Genomic DNA, 11,273 nt, shown 5'->3' on the forward strand with positions numbered 1-11,273 from the left:
ACACCCTATTAACTATTTGGGCCTGGACTTGGAGGATTGCCTCTCCACATTCTCTCATTATAGAAATTTCAAAGGGGAGAAAAAAAAAATTATCAGAAAAATATAATTAGTAGAGATGTGGTGGTAAATGAAGTTTGGTAGGAAAATTAAAAAAAATTGTTTGGTTGGCCAAAATTTTACCGGAAAAATTGGGTAGAATTTTATAAGTCTATGTTTGGTTGAAGGTAAAATATAGGTGGAAAAATTTGGTTAAATTACCACAACAACCCTTGACTAAAATAAAATGGAAAAATATGATTTTAGTTTGCTGTAATTTTCTCAAACATCAGGATCATTTTGGTCTCCTTGCTTACAATCCTTTTTGAATTTCTCCATCTATCAGCAAATACCACCTTGTATGTGATATTATTCAACAGTATTTATTACACACAAAAAGCAAATACTAGGCAAATGAGTTTCCTAGCAAATTTTTTTAAAACTTGATACCAAACATGAACATCCAAAAATACCACTTCCATTTGCACATCTATCTTTAACAAAATCTTCTACCAAACACATCCTAAAGCTTTTCATGTTTTAGAGGGAAGGAAATAAATTAGCTAATTGTTGCTTTTAACAATTCAAATTGTGTTCGAATTGAAGAAGCCATGATATAATTTGTAACTTAGTCATATTGGACATATTGAGTCCCGCTTAGTCAGAGTAAACATGTCTTTTTTTTTCTCTTTTTCTTTTTTTATAGATATCAATTGGTGTATGAAGCTCTAAAAGCCCAACTAATCTGATTTTGAGTTTTTTCTCACTCTTTTCAAAAATTATGATTCTCAAAAATCAAACTCATTATCATTTCTACATGTCGTTTAGATTAGTTGCCATTGGCTTATATGTATGGCTTTTCAAAAACCATAAATTTTTGGGTTCTTTTCATCTCAAAACGCGTCGTTTTGGGTTCAATATAGATAAATTATCTACATTGATTGTAGAAAAAGCGAACACTATATATATGAATACAGATAAACCATTTATTCCTTTCTTTCTCCTTACTACCTCCCACACTCTTTCTCTCTCCTCCCCTTGCGTAATTTACAATCTGAATTTATATTTGAATCTAAATCCAATCAATGATTAATGGCATGATAACTCTGCTGGATGAATATAATTTTTGAAATTTATTGAATCTGATATAATTGAACACGGCAGAAACCACAAAATTACAAAAAAAATAAAATGAAAACCACGAAGAATCCCTTCCTTTGAATTAATCCACGATTATCGTAACGTTTTTATTTTGCTGTTAAAATTTAAAATCGAATCAACTTATCTCCTTCTTTTTTTTATCTTGTTTTTCACCTTGAAGTAGGAAAATGATCTAAGTTCTCTCTATGTTACGCCCAACAACATCCATACCTGAAGTGGAGAAATGATTTCTGTTCTCTCTATGTTGCTCCTTCTCTTTCACGGGCAGAAATCACCAGTGACATTTTTATCAATCAAGCCAAAATAATAATAATAATAATAATAACCGCAGTGATACACATGCTAAATTGATGATGTGATGAAAGAATTTCAAGTGGAGCAACAATGCAGTTTGTGGAGGATGTGTAATGATTAAATTCTTAAATTTGGAGACCCATTACATCACCCTTAGATGTTATGTGCACATCTAAAAATGATGGGCACTTTTTATTCAAAATCTATCTATTATATAATTGGTTATTTCTAATATCAATCAAATGCAAAGCAGGATTATCCCCAAAATCAGCGTATACTTCCAAAACACAATAATTATATGGTCCAATATTCCACTTCACATGAGGTACATGTAACGAGTGTGTGTTAAATTCTCATAAAATATTCTACCATTTTCTTTATTACTTTCTTTCCCCCCCTTTCTTGGCAGGGTTTTATATAAGCTTTCTTTAATACCCTTTTCCCTCTATTTAAAAAGAAAAGAAATTCAACGCAATCAATGTTTTTAAAAGGATTGGGATTTTTTGCTTTTCAGGTCTTAAAGAACAGCAGAAAATCCCAATCACAAAAATTGTACATTTTATTATAAAAAATGAATAAAAAAGCAGCACCTTTTTAGATTCATGAGCTATATACCGCACAGGTGCAGTTATTTTCAAACTGTTGGTGATCGTAATCGAAGCCAGCTTTGCTCGTATGGATTTGAATATTTTAGAGTGTTCTCCCAATTACCCTGTTTTTCTTTTGATAATAAAATTCTATTTGCCACTTCAAATTTGGAAGGTCAATCTAGCTCAGCTTTTCTTTCCTTTAATCATCTGATTCAGCTTCGATGCGGATATGGTATACGTGTAACATCGCTGAGGGTATACAGATGAGTGGTGGCCCATGGCCTAAGTATAAAATTATCACCAAATCATCAAGATAATAAATTTGCTTATCTTTTAATATTTTATTTGTGTATTAAGACATTGATTGGTGTTGCCACTTGTTTAACGTGGTGAATAATCTAGATTTTGCAATGTCTGTCAACTTGTGCCGCAAGAAAATCCGTGGTGACATAAACCTATAATATCATCATATGCGATCTAGCTAGTAGACATTGTTTTAGATAAATGACAAGGGACAATGTTAAGCTAGCTCAACTGAGTACTCAAAACTTGGAGTGCGTAACACTTCAGCACAAGAGAAGACACAGCCGTTCAATTTTCAATAGCTTTGCAACATTCTCGCTGATAACCCACTGGAACGAAAAATGCAATCCTTGTAGGTGTTATGCCTTGGGGTGAGTTGGCTAATCGTGTTGTTTTCTTTTTGGGGTGCTATCATGAGCCCCACTGAGTACTCAAACTAATGGGGACATATCGAGTCAAAGAAATATCATAATTCAGAAAGTTCCTTGAATCGCAATTTGTTTAGTGGGTGCGGACACCCTGCTTTAAGTGCACTTTTTTATAGTTTAAGTCGATTGTGTAAAGGGTATGTGAGCTAAATCGGTCACACGGCTCTATTTATTGGGCTAGACTTTAAAGTCCGTAAATGGATTACATCCTTAAAGTGAAACAATTACAATTTTTATTGCATCAAGTGATGATAGTTGTCTCACACTTCTGAGGTTCAGAATATCAAAATAGTTACGGCTCACTCTTTCATTTATTATTAGAGAATTTTTTCACCTATATATATTTCTCTTTTGTAATTAAAGTGACACCTTTGACACAGTGGCGGAGCCAGGCTCCAATTTGAGCACGAGCCAAAAATTATATATGTATTTTTTTTAATTTTAGTTAATTTATATTATAATATAGTTAAATTATATTAAATACAAAGCACCTGAGCAGATAGCATTAAGAAGAGTTATAATTTTATTAAATATTTTTTAATTTTACTAATTTTTTTTATATATAAATGAAAATTGAACATATAACCTAATATAACTTACCCAAATCTTTCAACAACAATATTTTAAGTTTTCAATAGGGTCAAATTATAAATTGTAGCTCGGTATAAATTATAATTTTGACCCAGGACAAAATATAATTAATTATATAATTATATATATAATAAATATAATTTATTAAAATTTAGAGTCGAAGCCAGAACCAATTAGTACCTTACACTTCCCTGTGATTCTTAGCTCTTCTAATAAGCTTAGGTTCATATGCCTATCTCATAAAATCACTATTATATTATGGATATATTTTGTCCCTTTGGGGAAAACAGATCTACTACCATCACAGAAATAGTTTAGGATGTAATTTTATACTCTCTAATATTGTATTATTAGTTTTGTGCATTACATGAATATTTAAAATTAAGGTTAAGTTTAAAAGTATAAATAATTAAAATTTGAGAAAAAATAAAAAGCATTTCACTCTTAAATGAGCACTTTATTTCTGTCACGCGGGTCCAGGGTTTATGACTCCGGGTTCATGGGTCCTTCCACTTATATATTCTTCACTTAGCCCGTTACCAATCAATGTGGGACTCATCACACTCAACCCGGCTCTGATACCAATGTCAGGCGGGTCCACGGAAAGCAGCCGTGGCGGGGGGCCACCACCAATGAGCTAAGACTACGCCAACCATAGCAAGTGGATCCGATATCATGTCTCAACCCAAAACTTTAAGGTATTGGATTTATGGGTCCCTTCCACTTATATACTCTTCACCTAGCCCATTACCAACCAATGTGGGACTCATCACACTTAAATATCCCAACAATTTGATTATATAAGGATTGACCGGCAAATAAGTATATGTACATGGCCTCCTGGCTTCTGCTGCTGAAATACATTCATATTGGATTGAATGTCTTTTAAGGTAAAACGATTCCAGTTAGTTGACGTGAAAAGCTTATCATAGTTTGTTTTCTAAGTTCGAGTACAAAAATAGTAACTTCCAAGGCTATCCTTTAATTCATTGATATCCAACTTGATTTGGGAAAGACAGGAGGTTGATTGAATTTTTTCCCTTGGATGCATTCGATGAGATGTATCTATTGTTAGGATTCTCCCTAATATCACATGCTGAAAATCATTACCACAAATTCCTATATACTCATCGAATAAACTTAAAGAATTGAAGCATACTTGATTATATCTCAACAATAGTAGTTTCTTGATATCTTTGAATTTTGGAATTGATGGTTTTCCTCGTTAAAATTAGGGAAATCATTGTCTCATTTTACATGAGATAACTATCTCATGTTTCTCTCACATAAAAAGTTATGACATCATTTTTTTTCCCTTTTTTTAATGGATGGTGGGCTCCACCATATTATGTATCTATAGTAGGAGATACTTATCTCCTACAACATGAGAAAAATAGAACCCTTAAAATTATCGGTGCAAATCTTTACGCGGAAGTTACATCTTAATGAAAAAAGAAAACTATCTAATTGATTTGACATATTAGGAATTTCTTGATGAAAAAAAAAAATTGTCTAACTAATTTGATAAATTGGAGATCATAACCTTTTTTTCCGGATTCTTTATCATTGTGCCCACCAAAGCTCTTATTATACCATATTAGGCCAATATGTGTATCTACTCATTTAACCGATACTCATTGTGAAATCTAATTGTATTTCTTAATAGATTACTTAATTTGTCCAATAATTAAATAACATGATATAATTGATAATTAAATACTGAAAATAATTTTCTAACATCTATGAGATTTTTTTATAGCATTTTCTTAATTGAAAGTTACAGCATAGAAGTTTGTCTATTCCATCTTATATTTTTCATTCTGTATGTTTTACAAATACAAACCTGATATTTCTAAATTAAAATGCATAATAGCTTTTTTTGGGCCATCAAATATACAATCCATATATTATATCCCCTTAAGAACAAGTTGATAGCTTTCTTACATGATTTTAGAAAGGAAAATGATAATGGAGTTGAACTAACAAAAAGGTAGGGAGTGGTGGACACAGCAAAAGGAAGGGAGAGTTATTGTGCATACAATAAACAGCAAAGCACTATATTGTGCTTCATTAGCATGTCAAGATGCTATTCTGCCATCAGCACATGTGCCCCACCTGCAAGCTCAAAATTCATGGTTATTAATGATCTTTGTCCTCTACGTATTTGTCTATGTATCTCTAATGTGAGTATGTGACAGAAAACAGGAAATGAAGAGAATACAGCAGAATTTATAACCACAAAAGATTTTACCATTTATTTTCAAAGTAAACATCTTTGTACAATAGGTTTTAGAACCCACTATTACTTGTGACATTTCCCATTTGTTGTGTACCTACCGTACACATAAATTTACAACATTTTGAAGAAAATACTGAATGTGGAATTTTGATGATTTGGTTTGGTTTGCTATCACTTTTGTGATTTGGTTGGCGAGGAACCTCATAAGAGGAAAGGTTCACCTTCCACCGTCCAAGAACATTCTGTAAAACACTAGCTAGATAAAATTTAACACCAGGAACCTGAATTTGAGCCCATGGTATTTTGTCACATATACAGATTTTGATATCTTACTCTGATTTCTTAAGACAATTCCCTTCATCAGATGTATTGCATGTTAATGCTTCTCTCCCTTCATTTCTATAGTTTGCAGTGAATTTGTCTCAATCTCGTTGAAACAATTAAACCCAAAATCATGAATACCAAAGTCCTGACAGTCCAATAGCCAAGCACAATTATCCTCCCAAGATGGCAGCAAGCCCATGTCATTATTAGGATTCTCTGCTTTAGGTGTGGTGTCCCATAATGCTTCCACCAATGGAGTTTCATCTAGCCACATGCTATTCATTAGAGAGTCATCACTGCAAATGCTATCTAACAAAAGGGATTCTTCCCCAGAAGAATTTTCAGCTAGTGATGAGCTTGAATTCTCATCTGAGTTGAGAACTCCATCAGTTTCCTTGACCTTATGGTTATTGCCAGGTTGTGGCAAATGCTCTGTAGGGGATGAACTATCCTGGGATGCAGCTTGTTTATTGAGAGGTTCATGAGTAACAGGATCAATACCCATCTTAAGGAGTTTTTTCTTGATATGGGTATTCCAATGATTCTTAATCTCATTGTCTGTCCTTCCTGGTAATCTGGCAGCAATCTTGGACCACCTGAGAAAGCAATCCCATATATCAAAACCGATTAGGTAGGTTAGGTTGCTGCATTCACAGATAAGCTTGATGTAGAAGTCTTTATTTGTGGCAAAGATATGCACAGATCAAATTAAACATATAATTGCTTTAGGTAATACCTTCAATTGAATTAATATTATTATTTATCTTGTACCTAATGACAATTTATTAACATTTTTGCATTGAACATTAATTAAGCGGGCCAATGAACTTCTGATTTCAAATTTATATATACCATATGTTATTAAGAATAGATGCTATTACTATCTTGAAATTTATAAAATATGTTCACATATCTACTTAGTAAACCAAGCGAAGTATTCAATTGCTTCTGCCATAAGTAAGCCTAGTTTAAAAACATGATTTTAAATGCACACCACCTTTCTTCAACATTATTAATGGTACAGACTTGTGGGTAACAGCAATTAAGGACCTGTGAGTTATTTAAAACATGTTCAAAGGAAAAACCAAACTAACGAACGGGGTTTCATTGTTGAACATGCAATGCATGAGGCTCAGCTAGTGAAAAATAAATAACCTGTTTCCAAGACGGGCATGGAGATCAATAACAAGCTGTTCCTCTGCTTCTGTGAGGAGCCCTCTTTTTAAGTCTGGTCGAAGATAATTAGTCCAACGAAGCCTGCAACTCTTGCCACAACGCTTAAGGCCAGCAAGCTTTGGCACAGCACGCCAACAACACTGGCCATTGGTGAGAATGAATTTTATGAGCTTCTTGTCTTCTTCAGCAGTCCATGGACCTTTCTTCACCCCAAGTTTGTCACAACAAGGTTGCCTCCCCATAGCACTAACACAACAACACTAACTAGCTACAATTGCAAACTTCCAAACTAATGCAAAAGTCTCACCAACACTAGCTTGTAATGACCCCAAAAGCCCCACCCACCTTTATATAAAGCCCTCTCCTTTTCTAGCCTGATTAATATATATATTTATATATATATGCAATAAAATAATGCATAAAAGAAAAAACTCTCAGGAGGCAGAGAGAAACAGGAGAAGGTTGGTGGCTCCACCATGGGTTGAAAGCTATGTGGGAACTAATATGGGGTGTTCTGGTGTTTCCAGCTGCATAAAATGGTTGATGCTGAAAGATTGGTGACCCAAGGGCAGAGCTACATATAAGCATCCAAAAAAGTATAAAAATAATATGAAAAATGATTACACTTTTCAACATTTTTCATTACAAATCCGTTGCCCTGATTTCACTCTTACTCACCCATTTCGTCATCACCAAGTTTACGTGTCCTTTACCTACAGGTTATGATACAGTGAGGGCGATTGCTACAAGTCTTTACTTCTAATGAGCAAGATAACCATCTGATGTGATGAAACTATTGCTTCCCTTAGTTCAAAGAGTTTAATGAGATACTACCAATTACGTTGATCAATTAGTCGAGTTATTCATTTTTAGTTTGCATTTGTGTTAAAAACTTAGTAGACACTGTTAGAAATTGACATCACACAAATCTCAAACGAACTGAGAAAAAAGAAAAAAGAGAGAATAGACTGAGTGATTTACTTTTTTCACCCAATTTAGACTATCATGTCTGTACTATGTTCACTTCGCTCACTCGATTTACAAAGAGAATATAAATAAATTAGAAAAAAATTCTAATAGCAGCAATTCATGAGTCCAAGCTCAAACTACACAGAAAAGGAAAATTTACAATAATTTAGATGTCTACAAAGTACCTAACCTCTATGGACCAGGGAGCACCGCCTCTCGAACCGTCGCCCGCTCACCTGGGAGCGGGACCTAATTGTCTTTCTGCTAACATCGACAACTAAGAACTCTCATCAACATGCGAAGTATGAATCATATCCAACAAACAAAACTTTATTGCCCACGTGATTCTATCCGATTTGAATCAGATTAATTGGGTGATCAATAAACATATGAATAATAATAATAATAATAATAAATTACTGAGATATTATCTATTTGACATTCCTGATATGCAGGAATGGACAACGATCTCAAGAGATTCCAAAACCACAACTTTGTTTTTCCTCTATTTTTCCACCTTACAAATTATAACTCCCAGCTCAGTTGTGTCCATGAAACTGGCTATCATTAATGCAAATTGTGGAAATTTACTGAGATAAACGTATGTGTATATAACCACATATAGAAGAAACCAAATAAGCCACGACTTCAGCATATTTGGAAGGATAACTAAATGTGCTAAAGAATAAATGGTTTAGATTACTTTATTGGTCAGAGCTACAAAGAAAATAGATCATACAGATATGTTAAACTTAAAAGGGATAGATATTGACGTTACACGGGTAAAACATCTATGTATTTAACTAAGGACTTTACTTATCTCTTTTCTCACGTAATAGGAGACAAATTATCTTATGTTACGAAATAAATAAAATAGAGCCACCAATTTTTTTTTTTTAAAAAGACATATTTTTTATGTAAATATAACTTAAAAGATGAATCTCATGTAATATAAGAGGTTAATGTTCTGTGGAAGCACTGTGCTAATTAAAGCAAAATGCAAACAACATTGGATTTATCACCAGCAAAATCTTACATGAATCAATTTCAGTGTTCTTAACGCATTACCCCTTGAATTTATAACGATTATTACTATTGGAGACTTAGTGTGGGTTTTAAGTAAATATGTAAATTTAAAACGTCCAACAATAAGAAAAATGGATAAAATAATGACTCCGGAAGTCCCTGATGTTTTTGGGCTCTTCCAAACCTAACAATATAATGTTTGGCTTAATTTTCTGGTGTATCAGAACTCTTTTTCTTTCAAATATTCTCATTAATTAGATAGTGTCCGACTCAACTACTTTCGTCTGCCTTGTCTATTTTCACTTCACATCGATAGTGGGCGCTTTAGAGTCAGTCATATATGGAAAAACGTCAAATATGAACAAACAGAAGTCAGTCAGGAAGGAAGTAAAACATGTTTGGTACTTTGTGAAAACTGAACCACGGAAGAAATTGGCATTCCTTAAAGAGCAAAGCACAAGCTCATACGGTCAAGAAAATCCCTCTAATTAAACTAACACTTCATCATGAAGATTCTGATATCATTTTAAAAACTAATTCACCCAAAGATATAAATTATTATGTAAAAAACTTATAAGTTATTTTATATCTAACATAATTGGTATGGGAGGGTCAATTGTTAACTCTGGATTAGTTTTTTATTTATATTAAACATGTTATTCTCACAAGCTAGATATGATTACAGCTGGATATCTAATGTTTAGTATCCAAAAGGCATTATATATAGGGTTTAATATATCTCCAATCAATAGAGATAACTTATTTCCAGCCCAAAACGTTGACGTTATTTTTATGTTGAATAAAAGTTATTTTTATAATTCCAATTTATTCTAGGAATATGTTAGTTTTTATTATTAAAATTTTTAATCTTCTAAACATTATTATTGAATAAAAGCTAGATATTATTAAATTTATTCTAATTTAATCTTCTAACCCCAAAACGATATCGTTTTGGGTTAAGTGAAGATAACTTTATCTTACACCCTTATGTGTGTGTGTGTATATATATATATATATGAGACTAATAAATCTTATACTCAATCTTAGCCGTTGATTTCCATCTATCAAACGACTGCAATTGATTATGTTATTTTTATTTATTAATTATTAATTCTTAATAAGTTATAACCATTAAATATACGAAAATCAACAGTTAATATTAAGTATAAGATTTATTATTCTTATTCCGTGTAAGAAGATCATGTCTTATATATGTAAAAAAAAAAAAAAGGCTGACGCATAAACCAATGGGTCCGTAGATACTCGTTTTTTTCCATATATATATATATATATGGTAAAATCATTTCTGCAGCTGCTTTACGTACAACAACGACATGTTATATATGGTAAAATCATTTCTGCAGTCGCTTTACGTACAACAACGACAGGTGTGTGGTTATGATTTCTCACATTTAATGCTTTCATCCTTTGTATGGTTATGATTCCCTGCATTTAATGCTTTCAAGTATATATATGACAAGTATTTGATTGCTGCACGTACAACAATTGCAGAAATGTAAACCTATATATATATATATATATATATATATATGGTTTTATTAATATCATGTTAAAGGAGATAAATTATCTCATGTCATAGAGACAAACTTGTGGGCTCCACCATCTGGAAAAAAAAGTGACACAGTTATCGGAGGGTGTGTAGAAGAAATTTTGTATCTCATGTAGCATAAGAATAGTTTTTCCCATATATATATGAGTTCGCTTTTTCTGCAGTTACTGCAGATAAGTTATCTGCAGTAAGCCCAATACGACGTCGTTTTGGGTGATAATCATGGTGTTTTTATAATTTTAATTTATTTCAGGGTTATAATAGTTTTTATATTTATAATTTTTTAAGATTTCAATACCAAAACGACGTCGTTTTAGGAAAAATGCACTTCGTTTCGAAAAAAATGCAGATAACTTATCTGCTGTAACTGCAGAAATATATATATATATATATATATATATATATATATCAGAAAAATATTTCTGCAGTTACTGCAGATAAGTTTTCTGCATTTACTCTCGAAACGACGTCATTTTGGGATTGAAATATTAAAAAATTATAATTATAAAGGCTATAATAACCTTGAAATAAATTAAGATTATAAAAGATTTTCGTCCCAAAACGAT

The 11,273-nt window shown here is 32.4% G+C and overlaps 1 protein-coding gene across 1 annotated transcript; it reads right to left on the reverse strand.

Moving 5' to 3' along the window:
- Positions 1 to 5,704: 5,704 nt before the first annotated feature.
- Positions 5,705 to 7,389, reverse strand: LOC133293632 (MYB-like transcription factor ODO1). Its single transcript, XM_061492220.1, has 2 exons — positions 7,122 to 7,389; positions 5,705 to 6,562 (listed from the first exon to the last, which is right to left on the reverse strand). Exons 1-2 carry the CDS (start codon positions 7,382 to 7,384, stop codon positions 6,019 to 6,021), a joined length of 807 nt encoding a protein of 268 aa, XP_061348204.1. The 5' UTR covers positions 7,385 to 7,389; the 3' UTR covers positions 5,705 to 6,018.
- Between the last annotated feature and the right edge of the window lie 3,884 nt (positions 7,390 to 11,273).

The sequence above is a fragment of the Gastrolobium bilobum genome, unplaced genomic scaffold, assembly GCF_033153095.1.
Source record: "Gastrolobium bilobum isolate Gb01-03AN ecotype WA unplaced genomic scaffold, APGP_CSIRO_Gbil_v1 utg762, whole genome shotgun sequence".
NCBI classification, from domain to species: Eukaryota; Viridiplantae; Streptophyta; class Magnoliopsida; order Fabales; family Fabaceae; genus Gastrolobium; species Gastrolobium bilobum.